The sequence below is a fragment of the Myodes glareolus genome, chromosome 25 (assembly GCF_982192425.1).
Source record: "Myodes glareolus chromosome 25, mMyoGla1.1, whole genome shotgun sequence".
Lineage (NCBI taxonomy): Eukaryota > Metazoa > Chordata > Mammalia > Rodentia > Cricetidae > Myodes > Myodes glareolus.
The window spans coordinates 28,605,461-28,632,303 of record NC_142050.1 but is presented as its reverse complement, the minus strand read 5'-3'; the positions used below and the strand labels follow the sequence as shown (position 1 = coordinate 28,632,303).

Below are 26,843 nucleotides of genomic sequence, written 5' to 3'. Positions count from 1 at the left end.
AACTAAAATAATAGAAAGGAGGTACGGGCAAAACATGATAAATTCCATTAGTCAGGGCTTATTTGAAGTTCTTGATATACTTTTTCTAATGTTTTTCTCTCAGGTGTATACAGAGGTGGCTATGACTTATTGGTGCGGTCTAGACTGGCCTTAGCAGATGGAGTGACCATGCAGGTGACTGTGAGGAGCAAAGAGAGAACACCTGTGGATGTCATCTTGGCTTCTGTAGGATAAGTTTTTGCTGGGAAAGGTGACGCTAGCTATGCTCTCCCTACTGGTGGTTTTTAAGCTTATGGCATGAATTTCCCAGAGTCTCATTTAAAGATTAATAGACTTTGAAGAAGCAAATCCAATGTTTGGCCCTGAGCCAGCAGATCAAGCAAATGTTTGCCTTTGTGCATGGATTTTAGTGTTTCTTCCCTTCTCATTGTCTCACTTGTTCAGCTTTGGGATGACAATGCAGCTTTGAATGATCTTGAAAACCAGATCCTATGTATGCTATTTTACAGCTGCTTGACTTCGTTGTACACTTTTATTTAATGTGTGAAACTCTTGGCAATGTTGGAAAATTTTATCCCAGAAGTGTGGAGCGGGAGGGGAAGCCGGAATCCATTTTTGTCACAGTTTGTTTTTATTAATAGAAAATAAACACTCATTCATTCCAGTTTCAAAGTTGCTATACTTGAAATTTCTAATTTAAAAAATGAATTTAAAATAATCAATAATGCTGCTTTAACTAAGTTAAAACTGTGGCTTAAAAAAGTATTCAGCACCATTGCTCTTCCAGCATTTGTTCTCAAGTCTCAGTACGGGAGTTGCTGAGTTACATGAGAAAGCCTTTCTGAACTCTGAACAGCCAGTAGGGTGGGTGCTAAGCAGCCATCCTAAGAGGAGTTAGTGGGCATTCGGCTGTTACAGGGGCCCCTCCCCTCCACGTTAGCCTGGAGGAACATGCACCTAAGTACTGTTGCGAGGAGGAAGGCTGTTGTTTACTGTTCAGCATGGACTTTCTAGCTAGTGACAATAAAGCTCTGGCACAGATGAACTGGTTAATACCTCGTGGTTTTAGGAAATCCTCTAAATAATTTGAATCTTTTTATTCACAAATTATATGTGTGATGAGGTTCTCTACTCTAGTGAGTAAGGGCCAACTGTCTTAATACCCTTAGAAAATACATACATGAATATGCTAATAAGTCTCAAAAGCATATTCAGAACATTGTATCGTTTATGCCGGAGATGTCTATTTTGGTTTGATAAGTTTTTTTTGGGGGGGGGCAGTGCTGGGGATTGAGCCCAAGGGCTTTAGCTTGCTAGGCAGGCACACTACCACTGAGCTACACCCCCAGCCCCCTAAGTCATTGTGTGTTTCAACAAAATGTCTATAATTAGAAGCAGCTGATGAAACTAAATGTAAGGCGTGACAAGATATTCCTTCTCATAAGATGTGCTATATAGAGAGTTTGAAGGGGAGATAAGCAAGCTCCTCCCTCACTCTTTACTACAGGACTCCAATTATGGTTGGGCCAGAAGTTAGCATTTCTGAGTATTTCAGCAAAGTCCACAGAAGTGAGGGGGCATTTTTTTTTAAGTATTTTACAAGAAAGAATGTCCAATGCTGTCTTTCTACATAATTGAAAAGTGTTATTCATCAGAATTTTCTAATAACACTAAACATCAGATCTGTACACTTGGTCTTGTCACAGGAATGAGGGGAGAGTATCTTGTCACCCTTAAGAGAATGAGAGATGGATTAGCATGCCATCCTTAGAGTTTCTGCTGCCTGTTTTCTATAGTTTGCTGACCAATGTGAATCAAATGGACTTTTATGAAAGAATAGTATTTGATTGCCAGGACCTCTTTTGGGCATTTCTAAGTGGAATACACACAGATACGAGAATGGGGGAGGTAATTAATACAGGGAAGCTACTCTTTACAGCTCAGAAGGAGTTGATGAAGCCCATATATGCATTCAAGAAGCCCATGGGATCCTCTAGCTGTGGGTAGTGGCTAATGTGGTCATCCAGAATCGACACTGTGGACCGCGGCAGCGTTTTCCTAGTGGAAGAGAACAGCATGGAGGTGAACTTAAGGCTGGAGGATGAGAGGATGTAAGCCATGGGAAGCCCCGTAAATGCCCATGTAGACAGACATACCACACTGGAAAGAGCCAACAAAGAGCTTGTTCACCTCCTACTTGGGAACTATACCTTGCCAGTTCCACTTAGACTGGTTTCAATTGTTCAGAACACAACAGACAACATCTTGCAAATACAACACTTCTGTAACAGTCCTCAAAACATGACTTTCAGCTCCTTAGAGAAGCATCAACAGGTGGCTCACTCTGCAGCTCACTGCCCAAGCAAAGATAAACAAAGAACCTTCCTTAATCTCATGAGGAGATTGTTTAAAGTTCTAAACAAGCTGTTTATTGCCAGATTGTATCTACTAGGGCACATGAAGGTGTGGAACACTCTTACATGACAGTCAAGATTTCATACTCCAGCACCTTCTGAATAAGTACCCTGAAGGAGTAACAACCAATGGAAAAGCATTTTTCATAGTGAGCTCTTCATAACTGCTCACTGAAGGTCAGTGAACTGGCTTTAGAAATCAGCTAACACATTCCTTAAGAGGTTCTGGTCACATGAAGGTTTTCCCCCCTTTCCTCTATACTTAGGAATAAGATAACAACCATGACAGTGAAAACAGGATGTATGAATCCAGAGAATGTATAATCAAATCTCCTTTGGTGAGAATAAGATTCCCTATACCTAACAGGTCTATTTATTTCATGTTTTCAATGAGATCAGAGGCAATAGCTAGTGCCAACAGCCCTGTTGGGATGAAATAACTAACACAGAAACAAAACCTCTGAGGACTCACCTGTACAGCTCCAGAAACTCTGGATAGGGATTTATAGGATCCAATGGCCCATAGATAAAATGAACTAGGAAAGAGAAGAGGAAGGAATTTCTAACAACTCACATCTGTGCTTCTGTTGCTACCTTAAAATTAACTTCCCTCCATTTATTTAAAAAAATATATGAATAAAATTTTTATGTAGAAAATGTTCTTATTAGGTGAGCTATAAAGAACTTATAGAACAAGCCAGTCCGTCTTCGACATAGAACTATCTGGTCCCTTCTTGCTCTTTTACACTCTGAACCCAAAGGAATAAATTCCCTTTCAAGATCTTCTTTCTAGAAATGGAGGTGTAGACAGAAGTGTCATCCTTTGTCCCCTGCTGTGACTGACCTCTGACATACTGATCACTCGTGCGGGACACTGCTGATTCCCTTCGCCATACCAGCTCCATCTACATAGTAGCTCAGTGCCTTACAGCCTCACTCTGGCATTCCAGGTGTGGGCAATAGGGTTGCCAGTGTATGAAGATTGAGCAGTTAGCTGGGCAGTGCTAGCACACGCCTTTAATCCTGGCACTTGGGAGGCAGAGGCAGGTGGATCTCTGTGAGTGAGGCCAGTCTGGTCTACAAAGGAAGTTCCAGGACAGCCAGAGCTACAGAGAGAAACCCTTTCTCAAAAAAAAAAAAAAAAAAAAAAGAATGACCAGGTAAAGATTTCAGGTGAAAAGTTTATGGTTGTGGTTTTGTTGTTTTGTTTTTTTCTGGGTGGGAGGGTGTGGTAAAAAAATATGTCCTAAATATTTTATAACACATACTAAAAGTAGCTGTTTTTATGTAAAACTCAGATTGACTTGGGTGCATGTTTTTATTTGCTAACCCTGGTAGCCCTGCATGGAAATTGTATGAGTGGTAATTATGTTAAGTCACTATTCCCCCAGGGTCCCTGTGAAGAAGTGGCGGAAGACTGCGCACAGGTACTCACTGGGGATGGTCACAGAAGCGAGAGCCCCCACCCAGCGTCTTCTGAACTTCTTTCTCTGATTGATGTACTGTAAAAGACTACAGCACAGGAGAGTCAGCAAGGGCAGAGCACGTCTGCACACAGAAGCAGCCTCAGGTCCCAGAACAGCCCACTTCAGCCGTTTGTGTTAACTCCCATGGGACAGAACAGTGCTGTCAACGTAAGCGCTTATGTCCTTTGCATTCGTTAAGCAGGAAATGAGATCTTCAGAAGGATTACAGTTGGTTTGGAATGTACATAATTTAAAACCTGGGTCTAAGACTCCAGTTTTGACCCCACTACTAGCCAGCTCTGTGACTCTAAGAAAACACGTTTTTAAAAACCTAAATTCCTCATTTGAAACTAAGACCAAACTACATAATCTCTGAGTTGATAGCCACCTCTAAAAATGCAAGTGTAGAAGTTTATGGGATCATGGCTTCATTACTATACTACATCTGACCATGGAATAAAAGACTCTTCCCATAGTGGAAGCTGCCAACAGCCACACTGCAGGCATCCCTGACTGCTCTCCCTAACTCTGGGGCAGTTAGCAAGGCAAAATATGAGAATAATGTGTTTAAAAGAGAGGTGAGCTTGTTTTCAGTTTGATTTATATTTTTAAAAAAATATATCAAGGATCTTGTGGGCTAGGGTAGGGAGGAAGAAATGCCTCTCTCACAGAGTTTACAAAAAGCTAGCAGTTTAGAGCACTGGGAGTCATGGACCCAGCTCTCAAAAGGCCAGGCCTCATCTTGAGAAGCGATGCATGTATTGCATCTCCCAGTCTTTCCAAGAAGACAGCTACAGTCTCACCTAAACTAAAGCCTTGCTTCTCAAGCCATTGCTACTGTAGAAACAGGCAGAAGAGTTTTGTTCTTAAGAGACTTGAGGCTTTCTTCAAAACTGATTAAAACATTCTGAAATACTGAATATTAACCAAAAGTCTAAAGATGGATATGTCATAGTCATTAAGTCATTTTCATGCAAATAAACACTAAGATTTGCAACTATTTATCCACGTTCTCTGTGCCAAATGCTTCAGGAATAAGACCCTGTGCTTGATCTCTTTGTTGGAAAACACAGAGTAGGACTGTCTCAGGTTCATCTCATAATTCCTAACCAGCCTCCTGGTGACAGGGAGTATGCCAGCAAGGATGCGAACATAATCCTGCACCTGCCCCTCTCTCCAAGAGAGCCTCACTGGGGCCTAGAGCAAGGTTCCTGTCTTACCTGTCGATGACCAAGTTCCCATCGTTGTTGCGGATTCCAGCCCACATGTCCCATAGCTCACTCTCAGAGGGTCGAGTGTACGGTCCGAAGACTGGAGTCAGACTGAAAGAGTACAGATGCAGGATGCTAAGACAGCGGAAGGGATTCAGAGCGCCAGACAGAATTAGGGCCTCAGAAGGCCATATTGTCTGACCCTTTGCCAATTCAGAAATTCTTCTAGAAAATCTCCAGGCCCAGGCATGCTTTGGTCCAACCCTATAATAGCAGTGAGTTTGACTACACTGTTGTCAGCTCGGTCAGTCTCTGATGATGACTTACCCTCGAGAGAACACGAAGAAGTTCATGAGCCTTGTGAGGATAGGTGAGAGCACGCCTCCATCTTTGAGGAGCTGCAGGTCAGAGGTGAGAGTAAGAGTCAGGGATCCAGAGAAAGCTGACACCAGATAAAACAGAACTTAATCATGTCTTCTTCTGGGGAAAGAAAATGTATAATCCCTAAATCTAACTGATGAAATCATCAGGTTTAGCCTAGGATCTCAGTTTATTTAAACATCATACTTAAGACACAGATCTTCATGTACTTATGTTTTTCTAAATAGTCATCTCTTATTTCTCAGAAATGTTTGGTTTTATGTAAGAGAGCCTGCTTTATTTGACTGAGGATGGAAAATTAACTTGATTAATGTGAATTCATGAAAAGATCTCAATAGATGGCTCATCACCACAAATATGACCCTTAAAGGTCCCAGGATTGTTTTTTCCTGTCACAGACATCTGAACTGAGGAGCTATGCAGAAAAGCTGCCAACCTTTTGAAGAAGGAGAGGACGGTGGGTCTCAGGAAAGATACCTGTGGAAAGAGAGACTTCTTAGTCATTTACCGAGAACTGTAAGTTAGAAAGACAGCCATTACCAGAAACTAATTACCCTATTTGTTGTTACATTTGGAGCTTTCACTGCCGAAACAGAATTATGAATAAAAACAGCTATACACTACATAACAACTTATACTCAACACGGAAACTACATACAAGTGTTCCAATCTGAAGAATGATTATACTGATAATTTCTACAAGATTCTCTGTGTAACAGTCAAGTTCCAACACCCTGGAATTATTTTCCTCATTTTAAAGGTACAGAAATGGATAAAGTAATTCATAGGCACTTCCATAATGCATTGATGCCTAGGCCTAAACTCCCCTCAGCATCCCCTCAGCTCAGAATACACACTGTTGTTACTGAACTGGTCTGCAAACACACATGTATGTGTATTTTTCTTTTGAACTGATAAAGGGACAGACCCACTATTCTCCCAAGCCACCCTTAAGGTATTCAAATGGGGGCATTTGGGCATTTCTGAATTAATGAGCTCCAAATAATACTCATTCATTCCCAGCCTGACACCTGGCATTGCCACCAATTAAGAGTTTACTATTGCAACTTCCCAGCCAGATCATCAGAATCTTTTTTTGTTTGTTATGTTTGTTTTTGTTTTTGTTTTGGGGCCAAGGTCTCTCCATGTAGTCCTAGCTGTCCTGGAAGGTATTACATAGATCAGGCTGACTGTGAACTCAGAGATCCACCCACTTTTGCCTTGCAAATGCTGGGATTAAAGGTGTGCACCACCATACCCAGCTCTTTAAAAACAAAAACAAAATTTAAAAAAAAAAAACCATGGTATTTATTGTGTCTGTGAGTACATCAGTGCAAGACACACGTGCTGAGGGCAGAGGACAACTTGCAGGAGTCGGTTCTCCTCCACAGTGGCTCCAGAACCAAGTCCATATTGACAGGTTAGCAACTTTTTACTTTCTAGATGTTTGTAAACATGGACTCCATAAATGCCGTCAACTATCAGAACTATTTATGACACAATAAAGGTAAAAGATGCCCCATGTTCAGCATCTGCTTATAATATCAGATTATCATTTAGGTGTCTTTATGGCTTAGAAAGGTGGCCTTCCTAGGCTACACCCCACTTTCCACCTACCACCAAGGCAATTACCTCCATTTGACAGACAGAGACTCTTTATGGTAAGCCGGCCAGATCGATTCTGCTTGTACCTGTAACAGGACAAGAAGAAACATACATGTAGCTGAGCAACTGGCACCCATGCAGAGGGCTGCAGACAACCCCCAAAGGTTTTAAGATCCCAAAATAATTTGATTTCCCATCATCTTAAGCTCCTGACATCTGTGCCAAAGACAGAAGTCTGGTCTCACCTGTACAACAGCTCCTGAGCAACAATATCTCCATAGTCATGAGACAACAGGTTGATTCTGCGGTTCTGGAGTCCCAGGTGCCGAAGAAGGGACTCCACAATGCTGGCTTGCTCAAATATGGAATACTGATGTGGTCGCTAAGGAAAGAGCCAGAGACACAGCATGACATCACCAGAGCCTGACCTGCATTCATACCCATCCCACCCGTCACTGGGGCCTACCTCACTACTGCTTACCGGTTTGTCACTGAAGCCAAAGCCTAAGAAATCAAGGGCAATCACTCGATGAAACCTCAGGGTCAGACCTTCCCAGATCTGTAAGAAAGCAAGTATGATGTGCATTCTACTCCCACGTGCCAACGCCCTGCCCACAGCAGCATAAGACTCGTGCCTATATGTCAGCTTGGATTATGTGAAAAATCCCATGAAACCATCACAGGCCTGGGTGATTCTCTGGGAAAGGGTGTGATTCCTAACGTTTAATATATTGAGAACAAAACTCCAGCCTTAACTTGGCAATTATTCCTTTGGACAGCCAATTTTTTACTCCCTTATAGTACATGAAAAGCAATTCAATATTTAATGAGATTTTTACCAAGCAGTTCAGATCTGCAAGGGCTGACCAAATATATATATATATATATGTATGTATGTATATGTATAGATAGATAGAGAGAGAGAGAGAGAGAGTTTGAATATATTTTTAGGACATAGCAGGACCTAGAAACCAAACTTCATTACCTTGTACCAATCGTAGCTGGATGTTGGAAAGCCATGTAAAAGCACAACTATCTCAGGGCTTCCAACCACACCAACGGAGTCTAAAAGGAGGAAAAAGAGAAATCAGACAAACTCCCCGCAAAGTAGCCTTGAAGACAGCAAAATCTATTTCAGTAAAAAAGGATCAGGCCAAATTAATGATATTAATAATGTTGCTCTTTAAAATGCAAGCTTACTAGATAAGAGGAGCCTCCTCTTAATCTGTATTTTAAATTGCAGATGGCACACTTTACATGAAAATTCTTGAAATAGTTTGCTCATTATCACTTAGATTTTTTAGAGACATTCCCTTGTAGCTATCAATATTAAAATGCAAATAATTTTTCATTTAGTAAAAAGTAAACCAGCTAAATAAAAAATAAAACCAATTAAAATGTTATAATCACAACAAACTAAGATTCTTTGTACTGTTTCTCCAAAGCTAGCAGATCCACCCAACTCCAAAACAAACAAGAGAATTCTGTTACAAAACTGGGCTAATGATGACATGAACTGTTTTCTGTATGTGACATTTTTCAGATTATTCAAACAATAGAATCCTCGCCACAGTACTGGATTTAAATTAATACTGTTAGTGGCATAAAATATTGGTAATAAGCTTTCAAAACTTGTTTAATTAGAAGCAATTAAAATATCATGTACTGTACTTAGCCTGATGAATCTACAAATAATATATAACACTAAATATTAACTCTAGAAAAGAACCAACAAGCCAGCGTAAGGAAGATGTCATACTTACTTGGCTGTGGGTAACAAATGAGAGGAGGTCAGGAGCAATAATGAAAAACGGTTTACGGAAAACAAACATTTTTCGTTATTGCTCTTGACCCCCGCCCAAAAGAAATCTTTCCAATCTGTTTCTCAGTCTCTTCACCTATAAAATGAGATTAATGACACCTATCTCCAAGTGCTGTTATAAAGATTAAATGAAAAATGAAGATAATTAAAATTAAAACTATAACAGAATGCCTTGAGTGTGGTAATTAAGTAGCAGTCATAATAATTCCCAGTAAATCTCATCAGGTTTAGATACATACAACAAATCACGGAAAATAATAAAATGACAACGGGAATGGAGGGGGGAACAAAGGTATAGACAGGTCTCTAAATATCATACATGTTACCTGACACTAGGGGCGCTCAAGAGAAAACTAATATCAAATACAAATGGGACTGGAAGAAACTTCCTATATTAGGTACAGTTCCACCCCACCCCCACCTCTCTATTGCTGAGTCCCCTGTTCTCAGAAGAACGAAAGGAGTTAGTCCGTTATACTCCAGATACACCTTACACAAACGGGGTTACTCCCATCCCCCAACCCCGTCACTGTGAAGCAATAGAGACCAAGGGATACAAAATAAGTACCTCAGCTGGAACCAACATGACCCAAGTTTGTGGGATTCTCCAACAGTCCAGTTCTCACCTTGGTAGAAGATGCGAAGTCCCTTGTAGGTGAAAAACTTGCCGGAAGTCTTCCATGAGTGTAGAGCAGGGGAGAGCTGAGGGGGTGGGATGTGCAGGTAGGCAGCCAGCAAGGGCACGGCCAGTAGCCCCACTTGGACCCACCACTCCCTCATCCTATGAGAAAAGCAGCCAAGGTAACATTGTACACTTCCAAAAATCAAAACAGAACATGGAGTGCGAAACTGGCACCACGTGACTGTGGCAGGAAAGTTTACCAAGAAAAAGTAAAACGTCTCTACCCTTTGCAGTCGCTATACTTACCACCATTCTTCCATATGTGATCTTCAAGCATATATGTAATTGTCACTAATCAGAGAGCTGCTCCTAATTTTAATATATATCCTCTGGCCAATTGAAGCCCCATTCGGCACTACTATCTGGATTTGGGCTAAGAAACTGCTGAGGGCGGGGGGGGGGGGGGGGGGGGATATTGAAAGCAAGATGGCCGCAGCACTTCACATTCCAGTAAGAAGCTTTGCCCTGACCCTGAATATCTAATCTCTTAGAAGTCTGGGCAGCAGATTATATTTTTGCTTTCTTCACAGACGCTTGAGGCGGTTCTCTTTTTAAAATTAAGACCCACACCCACACACCTAGCATTCAGGACTTGGTTTTGTCTAGCACAAATTTGTGCCCCCAGCTTGCTATGCCCAAATTTCAAAAGTCCAGATCAATTTATCTCCCCTGGAGGCAAGAATTTAAAGCAAGATTAGAAACCATTTTACCAAGGAAAGGGTTCTCTGAATGGGAAAATGCCTCCTAAACTGAACTAGAGATGTCAGGAAGCTAGCTACAGGTAAAACAAATTAATTGCTAGAGTCCTGAGAAGCGTTGGCTTGCTGGCTCACTTTGTATGTAAGAATGCCCTATGGCACGTTACCTGCAATCTCGCGAAATTGGCTTTTCTTGAGGGGGGGGTAATTCCAGCAATAAACCTGACGTGGTGGGTAAAAAATGACACACCTTGAGAATCCTCAATTCCCTGCCTGAACTTCAGACTACGGCTGGACTCTGGCTTTTTTTTTTTTTTCTGCCCTCCGAAGTCTCTGTTCAATAAACAGTCACAATGGCTTGGTTCTACCTTTCAAGGCAATACTAGAAAATGACTGGAACAGTGCCAGAACGTGATGGTTTTATTGCAGTCTGTGATCTGCTAACTGATTTTACTGCCGAACCTCCTTGAAAGGCAAATAACAAAAGTGTTAGATTTGGGGTTTTTTTTTTTGTTTTTGTTATTATTTTTGTTTGGTTGATTGTTTTCTGCAGCCTCCATTCGGTCCTGTTACCTGTTTGTACATTTTCACGTAGCCTCTGGGGCATCCATGCGGGTCTCGGACTGAATCTGCAGTGACTCAGCAGAACACGGGGAGGGGCGCCTAGCGAACAGGGGCTTACCGCTCGCGCCAGGAACAGAAGTGCCACACCCACGCTCCCCACACCGTACGTCGGTGCACCTCCTCCATTCAGGAAAGGGGGGGCAACCCCCCAGGGAGCTGTTCTTAGTCTTATTACCTTGGTTAAAAAAAATACCCCCCAACATTTTATAATTTTTCAGTAGTCAAGCAAACTGGCAATCAGACGAAAGGTTTAAACAAATTTTTAAGTCAAATCCCCGTTATTTAACGGCACCAATTACTTAGATTAAAAATTCAGCACACCCCCGTAACAAACTTTACGTGCCTTGATTTCTTATTTCTGTAAATGATGTAAAAATACATTAATACCACCAAACCAGCCCATCTAAACACTTCTTAGCGAGAACTACACTGCGAACCCACAAATCGAAGCAAACATTTCTCATTACGTTTTAACAGTCTGGCCGCGTGCCCGGTCTCCCGAGGGTTCCCATTTTGGCTTCGGAATAACACTTATTGCCGCGGTCACACAGCGCGGCAAGGTCCAGTCGCACCTATGCGGTAACTACGCCACTGCGATTCCAGAAATCTTAAATCGCGCCGTGGCAGTCTCGGCTCCTCGAATCCTCAATCACACACCAGGGTCTAGAAATTCTAAGTCACGCAACAACAATGACCAGCTCTACACCGGGGCGTTACCGAGGTTCACAAATCCTAAATTGCACCGCACCACCACCACCGCCTAAATTACACCACAGCAAAGACCCTGAAGGAAAAAAAAACCCTAATTTGTACCAGGGTATTACGGAGATCATAAAATTCCTAAATCTTACGCAGCTGACCCCCAGTTTGAAAATAAATCACCAGCAAGGGCGATCCCGAGTTCGGGCCGAGCGACCACCTTTCAGCCGGGGCAGCACGGCCACCTTTTGGTAAGGATTTTACCATGGGCAGCTCGGGGGTGGCAGAGGAACCCACACGGAGTCGGGCCGGCCACACCCCCCTCGCGGCATGGCCATCAGCACCCACCTGCGCAAGCGGTCTCGGCGCACCATGGCCGCATTATCCCATGCCGCCCGCCGCAGGATTGCGGAGCACAGGGCGCGCCGAGGCGCCCACAACCGTGCAGGATCGGAGGTGGCGTCGGCGCAGCCCACGGTCCGCGCAGGGCGGCCCGCGGCAGCGGCGGCTGAGACAGCGAGCGGCCTCTCGGGCAAGCCTGCGGCACTGCGCCGGTTGGCGAGGCGCGGCTGCCGCAGAAGAGGGCTGCTGCTGCGCCTGCGAAGATGCACCGGGATGTGCTGGTGGCCGCGGCAGAGCAGAGCGAGCGGGCACCAACTTTTAAAGCCCATCTAGCCCCGCCCACCATGCTGCAGTGTCCCTCCCTCCTGCTCCCGCCGCAGAGCCCTCCCCATCGCTGCAGAGAAGGGGGGCCTCTCTTGTGGGCGCCTTCCGGGCTATCGGCCCCCTCTTTTCTCGCAGATCTCTAATCCTGAACCCCACATTCTGGTGGAAAAAAAAACCTTTTCCATGTGATAATGCCTCAGGCAACGATAGCAAATATCTGAGACTCCTCGCCACACACACACACACACACACACACACACACACACCCTTCCCTTGGAGTACACGCAGGTCCCCAGCCCGAGAAGGTGGCTGTTAGGCATAAATCACTTCAGGGCTAGGGTGCTCGTTATGCCACCCACTTCTTTTTCTACATCCTAAGTGGGTGCTAAATCCTAGGAGTGATTACGCGTTCGAAAATGCGGTCCACCAGAGAGCGGCAACCCCAAGCCCTTAACCCATGATAACAATGAAAGAAGGACACACTAAATGACTAGGGAACAGACAAGTTCTGTGGTATCCTCTGCTGGGCTAAGGGGACATATTCATGGAAGGGCCGTGAGCACATAAAGTCAAAGTCACTGCCGACACCACAGTGGCACCAGGACACTTCCTTTGCAACAAGCAACATGGTGTGGTCTGCACGCCAGAAGCTGCTGCGGTACCCAACGGAAGCCCAGCTGGGGGCCGTTTATCAGGGGATCAAGCCTCCTTTATTTGTGCACAATACAATCACAATGCGGACACCCTAGAAGTGCAGGAAAATCTAGAGTTTTTTTTTTTTTTAAATCTATAATCCTTTTAAAAGGCATCTCTCGCACCTTCGCCAAGTGCCAAGCATTGTGGTGCCTGTGTGCTGTTTGGAGCCATAGTGAAATTCTAACAGCTCCGGCGCAAGCTAGGGACACAGCGTAGACTGGCCCAACGGGGGCGCTGCAGGCCTCTTTTCTGCGCCTGGTTTGCTTCAGCTCTGGCTTTGCGGTATCCAAGCCCGGCCGTGCAGGCAAGCAAGATTCGGCCAGAGGACCGCAATCGGTCAGCCGAACCCGTGGGCATCTAACCTGTGGGCATCTAACCACAGTCCTGGAGTTCGGGGCCATGCAACAGACTCTGAAAGTGCCAGCACCTCAGAGAGGGTCATCAGAACGCATAATGTGGCCGAGGGTATACTTCTTCAGGGATGGTATGAAATAAATGATTGTGAAGAACCTCCCCGGGCGATGCACGGGGTTATGAAGTGAGTGAAAGGTGGGAGCGTGGCACTTTATACATTTTCTTTTTGCTTTCAGAACATTTACTAACAGGTCAGCCACATCTTTCCCATCAAAAGACCTTCAAATCTGAACCCATGTTTTCATTCACCTTTTGTATCCCAGATCCCGCCATGGGGTGGGCCACGAAGCAGGCCCCTAACAAATACCGCATGGATCAGTTCAAGAATTTGAGGGCGCACAGGGGAGGAAGTAATTAAGGGGAGGGAGGAAGGGGTTGTCTTGAGTGACGAATAGACATTTACCAGAGACAAAGAACATTCCAGCCCGAGGGGACAGCCTTCGCAAAGTACCAGGGGCTCCATTCCGCGTAACCTTTGGTTGAAAAAAAAAAGTGTTTCCTTTGGGCGCCAGCACTGACTGGGGGGAAGGGGAGACCAGGAAGTATAGTTCGTCGGAAGGAATGTGAAATTTGTCCTAAATGAGAAGGGGCCGATGTATTTAAAACCCTGTAAGACCGCAATTTAAATTAGTGCCTTTACAAGTAGAGGATTACCTGCCTACATTAACTAACCACCAAACCTTCTAAAGACCAAATTACTTAAAATTTGAACTAGTGTTTTCTATAGAATAAAGGCTTTCTGATTTTAGCAACTGCCCGTGCGGAAAGCGTTATATATTTTCTCATAGCTGCTGTCAATGGAATCTTTGAGCCTTCCAAACAATTCCACTTTCATTCTCACTAGGCCGAAGCACCAGCCTCTAAGATGAAGGCAATTTTCTAATTAATGGACTGAATGCCCCACAAAGGATCTCATTCTGAAGACGGGGAACAGTCTACACACACGGAACAAGAGGGTCGTGGGGATGGGCACGTTTAAGCCCGGAGGGGAATAAAGTCAGTGAAAGCGCCGAACCACAAAAGCAATCCAGTCCAGGCCCAGGGGAATCCTTCCTGCTCAGGATGACTAGGAATAAGTCGGCTGGTAAAGGGCGGGATGCGGTTGAAATGGCGTACACTGCAGAACTTGGTTAGACAGAGAAAGCTGCTAGCGGCTCCGACACAAAGGCAAGGAGCCGAGGAACACACGCACAGCTAAGGCTGGGGAGAGCTTTGCTTTCTGATGTTCAAAGGGTAAGGGAATCTTCCAACCAGGTCTGACATTTCTAGAGGGTGCTTCCTCCACAGCGGGGAGAATCTGACCTACGTTCTAAAAAACCCTTGGAGCACCTGAGAAACAGAAAAACTTCATAAATGAAGAGTCGGCCACCGAGTTTGCTGCTGGTGCCCCCCCCCACTTCTTCCAAACAGACACTAACTGCCCTTGGCCCGCAGCAGAGTTCCCTCGGCCAACAGCTTGTCGGACTTTCCCTTCACATTCCTTTTCTAACGTGGGTTCACCTCATAACAGCACCTCAAATGTGTGCGAAAATCAGCATAGAAATGTCTCTGTTTACGGTCTCACAACAGCAAGCAGTGAGAAACCAGCCCCGCTTCTTTCTACCGTAGGTTCAATCATCATTATTTTTTCTAACCCCATTTTAAGCGCTGTAATAATAGGACAAATGCAACGGCGCTTGTAGACTACAGGACAGAGCCGCTTTCTAAAGCTGTTGTTAACAAATTTGAATAAACTAAGAAAGTACGGAACGGGACAAACTCATTTGAACAAAAACACTGGTTAAAGAGATTTAGGGCTTTACTTGATTTTTAAAAAGGTTTCTTTGGGACCGTGAGAGATGGCTTTGGATTTTTTTTCCAGCGGGGGGGTTTAGTAAAAAAAAGCTGCTGTGTCTGAGGTTACGGCAATACACCCAGAATAGCCTAATCCTGTGCTATTTTACTCATCAAACCCCATTGAGACTATTTTATTCTGCTTTACAGAATAGATATTTAGAGACATTTAAGCCTGCACTAATGTATTCCGGGTAAAACTAAAATACTCTGAAAATCGTGAGACTCAAAACAGAGCAACTAGCATAGCTGAAGTCCCTACTATGAGCACATGTATTGCCCGGTGGACCCCGTGTTCTCAGGAACAGGCTAGGAGAGAGTTTCCATTCATCCCTGAGAAAGAGTCTGTGTCTCAGGGTACTGTGTGCTAACACCAAGGAGCTGGGGGCTGAACATAGATACGTCTGGCTCCAGAGCTGGCGTTCTTTCCACTGGCCCACACTGCCTCGCTGTTTGAAATAACTGGGCATGTTTAGTCTAAAGAAAAGGAGCCTTGTGGAGTGAGTGGAAGGAGGAAATGTGTTCACAGTCTTCAAATATTTGTGGAAGCGGTGTTAGACATTTTATTCCATATGGCTCCAATGAGAGCACACGGCAGAGACAAAAATCCATTCAGCATAAAGAATTTTTCAACAGTCCAGCCCTGCTAGAAGGGGTGAGTGGCCCGTGACAAGCTCCCTGTCACTAGGGACTGGGCAAGCTGACAACAGGTATGTAAGGTCCTGGTCTTCTGCTCAATGAATGGCCTTTGAGGGCTCTGACATTCAGCGGCACAGAGAGCCAAAGTGATCCCTCTGCCCAGGGAACAATCTACGGCTCAGTCTTCCCGAGCCACGATCCTGAGCCCCCAGGCTCACTTAGGGATATATTAGGTACACTGGGGGTTAGGGCAGGAGGGAAGTTGCTGTGACTTTATTGATAATTCCTTCGGTTTGTTTTGCCTCCAGTGCCCACCCCCCGCAGCCAAATGGATCTAATATATTTCTAAGTGATGCCTTCCTCCCTTTTCAGACTCTTTGAGGATTTAAAAAAAAAAATGCAGCAAAGAGCCCCCAAAATGAATGGTAGTTGAGGGAATAATACCGAAGCCGAATAATCAAATGAGAAGAACCTAACCGTCAGACAGCATCCGTTGCCTTACACTGCAGTATTATAGTACACCCCGAAGCAATCCTTACTCACCCGGTTCTCCACGCCTTGCCTCCCGTCAACCCAAACCTGGCGCTACCGAAGCCCACTAGTCCACCGGTCGAGGCCATCTTAACCACTCAGACATCAATAGGCTTGAAGGATTCTAATTAGCTAATAGTATCTTGCATTTTCACAGCCTTTACCCTGCTCACACACATTATCTCACTTGCTGCTCGCCACAGGGTCTCTAAGGAAGCAGGCGTTCTTTTCCCAGCTGCCTGGAAAAGAAGACTGCCATCCATATTCGACACCATTGCTCCCTCTGGGCCCCTGCTTCTTCTTCTTCTATTATTATTATTATTATTATTATTATTTTATTTTATTTTTTCTAAAGGTTTTCTTCCAGCTCGGAGGAGCAGACCCTGGGGCAGGTGTTTTGGGTTGTCTTCTTGCCCTCAACTTCACACCTTCCTCAGCTGTCTTCCTCCTCCCCCGCCCCGGCCCTGCAGGGGTCCCGGATACGACCAGCACTTCTGTCTCCGGGTTCTTTGTCCCCAGCTACCGGCACTCCTGTCTCCCTGGCTGCCCAGGCCTCGCCCTCCACCCTGCAGCTATTCCCACGAGTCATCACTACCCTGGGCACCCACCCGCACCCGATTCACACTGCACTGCACAGTCTGGCTTCTCCAGCTTAACAGGAGAGGTGCAGAAGGGAGCCGGCCGAGGAGGGCTGGACTTTGTGTTCCCTTCACAGGAGGGGTAGCTACAGGACAGGGATGGGCGTCACTGCCCAAGTGAGGGTTCCCACAGCCCCAAGTCATTGTCACTCCCTTAGCCCCTTGACTCACGGTGAGGTCCAGTCTCACTCTTGGGGCAGGCTCTCCTCCTAACTGATACAGGTGAGACCAGTCGTACAGGACTCCCCACCCCCACCCCTGCAGGCGATAGGGGAAGGGAGGGTGCACATGCACTTCCTGGGACCAAGGTATGTTCTCTCCTTAGCCAGTTCCCAGTATCTATTGGGCCAAGTCACTGAATACCCGGATCTAGCTAGAGGTCTCCACCTTGGCGCACAAGCCCACCTTCTCCAACCCGGCATGTGCTGCCATCTTCTCCCTGTCAGGCCCCAGTGCCACCTCTTGCAAAGGGTATGAAACGGCATGCCGCACCTTAACAATGGCTATCGGAGAATACAGTCATCTGAGCACTTTCCTCGTTCCATCATAGAAGTGAAAGCCAAAGAAGCAGTACTTGGATAGTTATTAACTAGGGAGCCATCTTGGTGAGTCTTCCATTCATCAATCAGCCTTTCTCCTCACTTCGTAGTTACCTCAAGTCTCCATGTCTGAAGCTCCAACCTTCGCCTCTGAGCCGGCATCTATGAAACTAACCACCTTTACATAGATCGTCTTTACATAGGTGACAAACATTTCATACACTACAAGGTCTAGGTTAAATTTATCACCCTATCTCCTCTTTCCCACACTGGAAACTGACCGGTCCACATCCTCTGCCTCCTTCTGCATCCTGTCCTGCATCCTGCATCCTGTCCATGCCAATCTTCCATGCCTAAGTTTCTCTTCATTTACCTCCCAAGTCCCTCTTAAATTTCCCTGACTCCCTCCCATTGCTACCACCATTTCCCTTAGCTCAGGCCTCCTCACCTCTCACCGGGACCTTTGCTTCCTAATTGGCTCTCAGGCCTCCACCATCGCAGCTTTTCCAGTTCCTCCTGGGCACACCTGCCAAAGTGATTTTTCCAAAGTGAAAGTCTGGTGGCACCGCTTTTCTGCTCAAAATGTGTTACTGATGTTAAATCCAACCTCCTTAGATGGGCATGCAAAACACTTCACACAGAAATCCTTCGAAATCTGACCCCTGTCTTCCTCTAGAATCTTCTCTCCTGCCCTCCTAGTTGTCCACTCTCCAACACTTCATAATCTGACCAACCATTACGCATCGAATTATGCCAGGCAGTGTCTTTCTCCTTCACACAGGTCCTCTGCCCTAATCAAAGGTATCCTTTCCCACTGCATCTACCTTAAGAAGTCCTATTCATTCCTCAGGAGTGAGTTGAGTTACAGTATCTCTTGTCTACCTTCCCCATGGTGCCTATCTGTGCCTGAGGCACACTTGCAACAGACGTGCCTACCACATTCTCCAAAGGAGGTATTTGGAGTTCTGCTTTGTCTCCCCTACCACATATCTGAACTCCCTAAGGTCAAGGAACCATGTCCTTTATTTGTGTCTCCTCGGTCCACCCAACATTTTCTAGTGATGACAAGTATGAATGATTGTAAAACCTGGCTGATCAGTTTGTGCGAGACCCTGTCCACTTATCTACCAACAACTGAGGCTTTGAAAACCTGAGGATTCCAGCCAAGATTTCAAGACTGGTAAATTGCTAGGTAGAATCTGAATCCAGTTCAATCTAATCATGTTTATGCATTCATCAGAAAATCTGGGAGAATTAATATAATATTTGGGGGAAGTCATTCCCTAATGGTACTGTGTTACAGGTTTGATTTCTCTCTTGAAGGGAAATTGCGCAACAATTCTACCCACCAGTGGATGGATGCAGTGTTAAACTGCTCATACCAGACGCTAAAGTTAACAGTTTTGCTGACAGGCTGAATGAGAAAACAACCCTGTTATTACTTCATAGCTTCAGATCTTAATGGATAAACGTGATGGATATTTTTGCTAACGGATGTCATGATTCAAAATAGTGTCTTCTTTTGTTGGTATTTTCTCCTAAACTCATGGGTAAGTTAGAGAACAGAGATCTAAATTGAAAATCACTAGAATGTTCAAGAAGTTGCCAGGGATACCATGAGGTCTAAGTGAGTTTGTGTGTGACACTAATGTGCCTGGCACACAGGAAGCACTGTATTATCACAATTACTGTTGTCATTAAGATAACTAGCTCTCAGCCCAGCATTGGGGAAACAGAGAAAAGCAAAACAATAGACTATTTAATACAGCTGTGATCAAAATGCTAAGGGAGCATCAAGTGAGATCCACCAGGGAACAGGGAGAGGCAAGGAAATTAGATGGTACCCAGAGGTCTCATGATAGAATTTTCTAGAACTAGAACTGTACCAAAAGGGGACCAGAGCACCAAAAAGTGCGGAGGAGGTCATGGAAACCTAGGCTGGAATGGCCCTGCACTCAAAGGAAGTTCCGGATGCAACTGGAAGTCCAGTAGGGACCTCACACTTCAGGACAGAAGAGCACATTCCCATCTCCCACTGCTGGGCCCTCTGTGGTGTAGAAGAAACAGCCAAGAACAAACACAGTGATGTGTACATTAAGTGAGAGGCAAGGGGGAGGCCAGGAACCAACTCTGCCAGCATAACCCGCTAAGTCCCACCTCTTTCCACAATCCCAACCCATGCCAGGTGTCTAGCACACTACCCCACTGTTTCCCCAGCCAAACAGCGTGGACGGCAGCCTGAAGATTGACATTCTTCACCACAGGCCGTTAACTTTATATAGGCAAAACATATTTATGTTCCTCCAGCTTTTCAACAAACAGAGAAAAGAAAATTTCTGTGAGTTGTTCAATCTGTCCACCACCACCCCACCCTCTCCACCCACCTCCAGGGTGGTGGTGGACGAGGCTTGTCATTCCCCTGGGAACTGCTAATGAGACACATGGCGGGGGTGGGAGGGTGTTCAAAGTTAAACAGGGGAACACTGTTGGTAACGTTCAATAGATCTATCTTTTATTTTGGAGGATAATTTGGCACTATCAAAACGGACCCAGCAATATCACGTTGTCAAATTATCCTACACGTATGCTCCCTGGCAGGTGTCCAAGGTTGAACAATACTTCATTATTTAGGGGAAAAAATGTTTTCAAAACTGGAAATGACTTCAACGTCCATTTATAGGGTACAAGTGAAGAGGTCCTCTAAGACACCAAACTTCTCAGTATTGTGTGAAAGAGCAGAACGCCTGCATTTTGTAATCCTGCCTGCAGAGAAGCACGTATGGTCCATATTGTTAAACATAATACCAGTATGTAATTCTGAGAGCAGGGCTATCTTTGGTCATGTATCAAGAATGCCTGTAAAACCCTCGGGTGACAAAAAGGGTCCCAGCGACAAATCCGTTCTTCTGGAAGATTTGGTTGGTTTTAGATTTACATTTGAATATCTTAGGAGAGTGTCCCCTGCCATTCCATGGAGCTGCCTGTTCACCCACACTGCCCTCTCCCCTCAGTCAGTACCTGACCCCTAAATAGACATGAAAACAGACCAGAGGATGAGGACGGCTGAGTGGATGCTTACTTCCCATTCTATGTGGCAGGCAAGCGTTTCTTTCACATCTCAAGGGAGTGTGGGGCTTGGACCCGGGAAAAGGTGGGGGTGGGGTGGGGACTGCCAGCCAATAGGGATCTGAAAGAAGAGGCACTGATTCAGAAGCCATGATTATAGTTCAGATAACAGCCAAGAAAACCATGGCAAACGAAGCCTACATTTGAAACTCCTGTTTCATTCCACTCTTGACCACTGCAATAAGAGACTGTCTGTGTCTTGTCTTCTTCTTCATAAAAACTGCAGCCTGAGGCTATCGCCTGAGCTGGTGGGCAAGGGTCTAGTGTACAGAGAAAGAACAACTGGCCCTAACTATCCCAGAGGGTCTCACTCTCCATGCCTCTGCCTTAATTCCTTCTTCTTTATTGTGTTGGCACTGATGTGTAGGAAACAGGAGTTGTCCTAGCCAAGGACATGGAAATCCAACTGGAACATCCTTGAGCCAAGGTCTCCAGAAGATGAATGCTATCTTGGCTCATGCTACCCACCACAAAGGATTGATGGTTTCCACAGTTAAAAAACCTTCAAGTCTGCAAAAGATTTACCTTAAAAGAAGAGCAAAGAGCCTTCGTGTGAGAAGTCCTTCTGTATATGTGTGGCTTTTATTGGTTAATGAATAACGAAACTGCCTTGGACCTATAGCAGGGCAGGACAGAGCTAGGTGTGGGGGACTAAACTGAATGCTGGGAGAGAGAAGGCGGAGTCAGGAGAAGCCATGTAGTCCCACCAGAGACAGATGATGGATGAAACCTTGCCAGTAAGCTATAGCCATGTGGCAATACACAGATTAATAGAAATGATTATTTAAGATTTAAGATATGAGTTAGTCAGAAATACTCTTAAGCTATTGGCCAAACAGTGATTTAATTAATAGAGTTTCTATGTGGTTATTTCGAGTCTGGGCTGCTGGGAACGAATGAGCAGGCCTCCTATAACAGAGCCTTTCAAAATGAAGCATGCTCTAGTATTTTGGCAGAAGTTAGACAGACTGGCAGGAGAGTTCCCAAACTGTGCCATATTGCTCCATCTACTTTAAGTTCTTCAGCAGAATATTATTTGAAAAAGTTTTACTGCAGGAAGGTGGGTAATTCAGAGCCATCTCTTCTCTGGGAGTGTTGCTTAACAGTGTCCTCTGAGATGAAAACATTCTATGCTGCAGTGTAGGGATGCAGAAAGGGTAACAACTCAAAATAGCTTCTGGAAGTCCCTGAAACTGACCAGATTCACTGGGTCACTCTCTGCCATGGTAAGCAATGCAAGTTGAGAGTCTGTCTCAGAGAAGCAGCGCTGAGCTGCTAAGAAGCCCTTCAGACAAGCTAAGATGCCTGAAAGAACTTTAGACCAGCCTGTTGAGTTGTCAGCAGGCTGCCCAGTATGATTCGGTTTCCCAGCTTCTGTGAGTTGTCAGCTGTACTGGGGTGGGCTTCGGTGATACAGCTGTCTTTGAGTCATTTCTGTTCCTGGAAGTCACCCCTCAACCCCACTCCTGTAAGTAATCCCAATAAAATTCATCGGTTCCCCAAGTTAGTACCCCTTTGGTGGTGTCTGTCCTGTGGCTGTCATGGGATCCCTGTCTGGGGTGAGGGGGACAATAGTACACAACAGGTGTGAAAATAGGGAGTGCACCGTGAGGCTGAAGTGGGGAGAGTAGTCTGGGAAGGAAGCCAAATCCACACTCGCCTATCATTTTGTCTTGATTTCTTAGAAAAGGAAAACAAACAAGAGAGTCCACAGGCATAGAAGCAGCTGGGTCACCAGCCACTACTACCTCTGTTTCTGTCAGCGATGCGCAAGTTCTTCCAGGCAAACCTGAAAGGCCCATCATCAGATGGCTGGATAAATAGAGTGTGCCCCGTCCATACAATGGCACAGAGTTGATATGTAGACCAGGCTAGCCTCACGTTCATAGAGCGCCTCCTGTCTCTGCCACCCATGTGCTGGGGTACACCAGGCCTGCACTGCCACACCTAGCTCTTTTAACATTTTATTTTAAGACATGTCTCACTAAATTGCCTAGATTGGCCTTGAGCTCAGCTTTGTAGTCCCAGCAAGACCTTCAACTTGTGATCCTCCTGTCTTAGGCTTTATAGTAAATAGGCTTTATATAAGCTTATATCGCCAGAACAAGTTATAGTTGGAGTTTTTAACTTTCTTTCTTGATAACCTTTAGAAGGAGTAGACGGAAAGTCAGAACATGGGATACATGAGCAACTGTCAGCTTGAACTCATTTCCATTAAAGAAAACTTCAAACCACTAAAATAGGACACATTGTTTTTAGCCACACATGAAATGGTCACCAGGATAGGTCATTTTCTGGACTATAAGTCTCAACAAATTTTGAAACTCATATGACCCATTCGAAAACTACAATAGAATCAAATTATAAATTCATTTGGGAATCCTCAAATTCTTAGAAATTAAAAAAAAATAAATGTCTAAGTAATCCATGGTTCAAATAATAACCTCACTAGAATAGAAATAGGAGCATAGCAGAGTAGGCTTGTAGGGTGTAACTCAGGCTGTGCTGTTATGGCAGTTTGGGTAATGAACAATTCAAGAAGATGTGTTTCAAATAAAAAAAAATACCATCTTCTACCTAGAGAATCTAGCAGGAGCAAAGTGAACCCAAAGTAAAGAGAAGAAAAGAAATGTAAAAAAATAAACAATCAAACAGAAAACCGCTATTTAAAAAGACCAACAAAAATAAAAGTTAATTCCTTTAAAAATAATCAATACTTTTTTTAAAAAAATCTCTAGGAAAGAAGAGAGAGAGAGAGAGAGAGAGAGAGAGAGAGAGAGAGAGAGAGATTACTAGTATCCAGAAGGAAACTAGAAAGAATCCTTAAATAAAAAGGAAATGTTATATCGATACATCTAAGAACTTCAATAAAATTAATTTCTTTAATCCAAACTATCAAACTCATTGAGTAGGGAAGGCGAGGATCCTGTATCTACTCAGTGAACTGGACTCAGGGTTCAAACGCTTCCCGAAAATAAAATCCCAGTGACCTTACTGAATCCTTCCAAGTATCTCAGGAAGAAATAGCCCGTCTTCCAGTCTCCTAGAGCCAGGAGGGGCCATTTTCCAGCTTATTTTATGAGGCTGGCTATTCGGTTGCTAAACAGGCAAAGGCAATACAAGAAAACTATACACCAATGAATCCACAAAGGCAATTACCAGAAATCCTTAATACATTTTTTTGGCAAAGTAAACCTAGCAATACATAAAATAGATGACATATTATAACTAAATGGAGTTTGTTACAGAAATGCCAAAAACCATTTTAATATTCAGAAGACAATTAATATAAATCAGCACATTGAAAGACTAAAAGTGAAAAGTCATCTCAATAGATTTAGAGAGGCATTTGGCAAAATTCAAACTCCATTCTTGATTAAACTCTCTCGACAAACTAGGACCAAAAAGGATCCTCTCAGATCTAAGAAGGGCTCAGAGCCAGCACCACTCCTTTCCCCCTGACAGAACAAGCACAAAAAGGGGGCTTTCTCACCCCTGTCTTCCACATTGTTCTAGAAACCTTAACCAGAGAAATAAGGTAACAAAAAGAAAAAAGACCACAGATATTGCAAAGGAGGAGGTTGAACTGTGGCCATGTAGACACCTGACTATATGCGTTGAATATTCCAAACAACCCTCACAGAAGCTACCAGAAGCAATCAGTCTGGCAAGGTTGAAACACGCCAGGTTCATAAGATCTGCTTCCTAATGAGGGGCAGTTGAAAATTGTACTTCAAAAACACCATTTACAGTACCATCTGAAAATATGAAATGCTTCCGGGTAACTTAAATATGCTAACCAATCAGCACTTTGAAGAGAAGTCGATTATCTCAGTGAGTTCTACTAAGCACCTAGACTGGAAGATTCCATTTTCTAAAGTGCCATTTGTCCTCAACTGATGTGTAGATTCAATAAAATCACAAGAATCTAACGTGTCCTGTAGTAGAAAATAAATTAAGCTGATTCCATTCATGTAAAATGCAAAGGCTCAGTGGTTCACCTGCAATTTTAGCACCCGTGAAGCTAAGGCAGGTGGATCATAAATTTCAGTCTAGCCTGGGCTACACAGCGAGTTTCAAGCCAACCTAGGCTATAAAGACCCAGCCTCAAAAACAAACAATCAAATGATCAGATCAAACTAGAAATGAAAAGGATAAAGATAGGCAAATTTTAAAAATAAAGAATAAAGTCACAGGATATCAACTCCCCATTTTGAAATTTATTCTTATTAAAATTTTTCCATACACTATATTTGATCATGCTCTTTTCCCTTTAAATTATCCATTTTAAGACTCACTGTAGCCATGCAAAGGGGATGCTGGTATAGGAACACACACATAGGACAATGTCTCAGTAAAGAGCTGAGGAATCCCTCTAAAGATACATGGTCATGTGACCACCAGAGAAACCCAGACTAAAAGGATAATGGATACGCAAAATGGAATGAGTGTGCATGTGAAAAACATGGAAGAATAAAACCCTTGTGTCGTTTACACATCTTAATTCAAGAGAGATCATAGACATCATTAAAATATGCTCAGAATGAATCACAGCGCTAAATATAAGAACCAAAGGCACTAGAAGAAAAATTCTCAGTGGGCTTTCGGCTAGGAGAAGTGTTTTAACTAGGACATAGAAATAACTTTTTTAAAAAAAAATTTATGGCGCCTTTAAATGCTATAATTTCTATTTTTCATAAGATGATCTCTATCAGTCTTTAGGTTGTTAATAAAGAAGCAAGAAACAGAGGGATTTGCCATTTCTTGTACCCAATGGGTTGAAGGTGCATTTGCACACAGCCAACTCGGGCACTCCAGTGAGCCCACTGCGGACAAGGTGTCTCCGTCCATCGGCTGCTCTTTCCTTTGCGCCACCTTCCTTCCTGGGCAGCTGCTCCCGCGGGGATGATATGACAGAGCCTGCCACCCTGACAAACCCAGAGAGTTAAAGTCCTGGACCAACTCTTCATGGCCCAGCTTGGATACTTGGCCTTCTCTGACCAAGATTCTGATGAACAGACCCAGGGCAGAGGAGAAAGAGAGGAGAGCACAAAAGGAGCCAAAGAAGAGGGCTTGCATTCAGACAGGTGAAAGCAGCCCTGCCGAGAACTACTTTCCAAATCAAAGCAGATAGCTGTTGTTGTCTTTTCAATCTTTAATTAATTAATTAATTTCTTTAATCCAAACTATCAAACTCATTGAGTAGGGAAGGCGAGGATCCTGTATCTACCTAGTGAACTGGACTCAGGGTTCAAATGCTTCCCGAAAAGAAAATCAATTAATTGATGCCTTCGGGGCATCTCTAAGAACGCAGCATGAAGAAGGAGTGAGGTGTTCCTTGACCCCACGGACCCGCACTCTTAGAGATGGGAGAGAGAAGGGTGAAGGAAGGTGTCATGTGAGGGCACCCCTTGTCTCTTCGGGCTGAAACAGAAGGTAATTTGCCGAAAGAGGCGAAATAGGATTAAACTCTGTGGGTTTAAAATAGGCCATTGAGGGAAATGCCACAGGAAGTTCACCAGGTATAAATAGAGGACCTCAGGTGGGTCACCAGTGGGGTCCCTCTTGGGACATCATTTTTTGTGCCATCTGCCCTCAAGCTCCAGGATAAAACTATTGTACTTTCAAAGGTCAGACCTATTTTGCTTGATGGTAAATCATTGGAAACACATTCATATTCATACAAATAGGAACTCGTTGCGAAGTCAAACACAAGCATTACATGAATTTGAAGATCAAATGCAAATTTTGTGCTCACAGTAATCCCTCAAAAATTGCTTTGTGCTACCTCTTCATGTAAATGCCGCTCTCTCCTCCGCGGTTAGGATTCTAGTGGAAACATTTGCAAAGTACCTCTTTAAGAAACAAGGCCTGGAGATCAGCCATGTTCTCGGTACTTTTTTTTTTTCAGTGTCCAGACACTTTGGCAGAAGAAGCCAGGCAAGTATTCCAAGAGGAAGGATTAGGACTAGGGGGACGGCACTGACATCTGGTCGGGCTGGCAGACCAGTCCAAGCACATGCATGAGGGACTGGTGCTTGGAGGCTGCTCATGCAGCCAGGAGCAGCTGCGTTCCTGGGTGACCTTTCATGTGGAAAGTATGGGATCCTGCCCTGGCCTGGGTCTGCGCAAGTGTCTCTGGGTAGAAGTGGGAACCTG

General features: G+C 44.4%; 2 protein-coding genes across 3 annotated transcripts in view; one reads left to right on the top strand and one right to left on the bottom strand.

Annotated features, from left to right (window-relative positions):
• The window catches only part of Copg2 (coat protein complex I subunit gamma 2), a 121,343-nt gene extending 120,679 nt beyond the window's left edge, over positions 1–664 (top strand). The window contains exon 24 of the mRNA XM_085683889.2: positions 104–664. Coding sequence (XP_085540015.1) covers positions 104–234 — 131 coding nt within the window. The 3' untranslated portion in view covers positions 235–664. The remainder of the gene's footprint in view (positions 1–103) is intronic.
• Positions 609–12,227, bottom strand: Mest (mesoderm specific transcript). Of its 2 annotated transcripts, XR_014999975.2 has the most exons (13): positions 11,951–12,227; positions 9,526–9,680; positions 8,063–8,142; positions 7,559–7,636; positions 7,323–7,459; positions 7,105–7,163; positions 5,909–5,949; positions 5,419–5,489; positions 5,101–5,202; positions 3,850–3,926; positions 2,887–2,950; positions 2,211–2,354; positions 609–2,058 (listed from the first exon to the last, which is right to left on the bottom strand). XR_014999975.2 is itself a non-coding variant. In XM_085683890.2 (12 exons), the coding sequence occupies exons 1-12, from the start codon at positions 11,974–11,976 to the stop codon at positions 1,941–1,943; spliced, it is 1,008 nt and encodes a 335-aa protein (XP_085540016.1). In that variant the 5' UTR covers positions 11,977–12,227; the 3' UTR covers positions 609–1,940. The 2 variants fall into 2 exon arrangements, 1 of the variants encoding a protein (XP_085540016.1); XM_085683890.2 differs by lacking the exon at positions 2,211–2,354.
• Positions 12,228–26,843: the final 14,616 nt, after the last annotated feature.

Coding starts and splice junctions, on each gene's coding strand:
- Mest (XM_085683890.2), bottom strand. CDS start 11,976: ATGGTGCGCCGAGACCGCTTGCGCAG. Junction 5,490..5,908: donor GTCCTCTCCTTCTTCAAAAG/GTTGGCAGCTTT, acceptor TCTGACCTGCAG/CTCCTCAAAGATGGAGGCGT. Junction 3,927..5,100: donor GGGAACTTGGTCATCGACAG/GTAAGACAGGAA, acceptor CCTGTGCTGTAG/TCTTTTACAGTACATCAATC.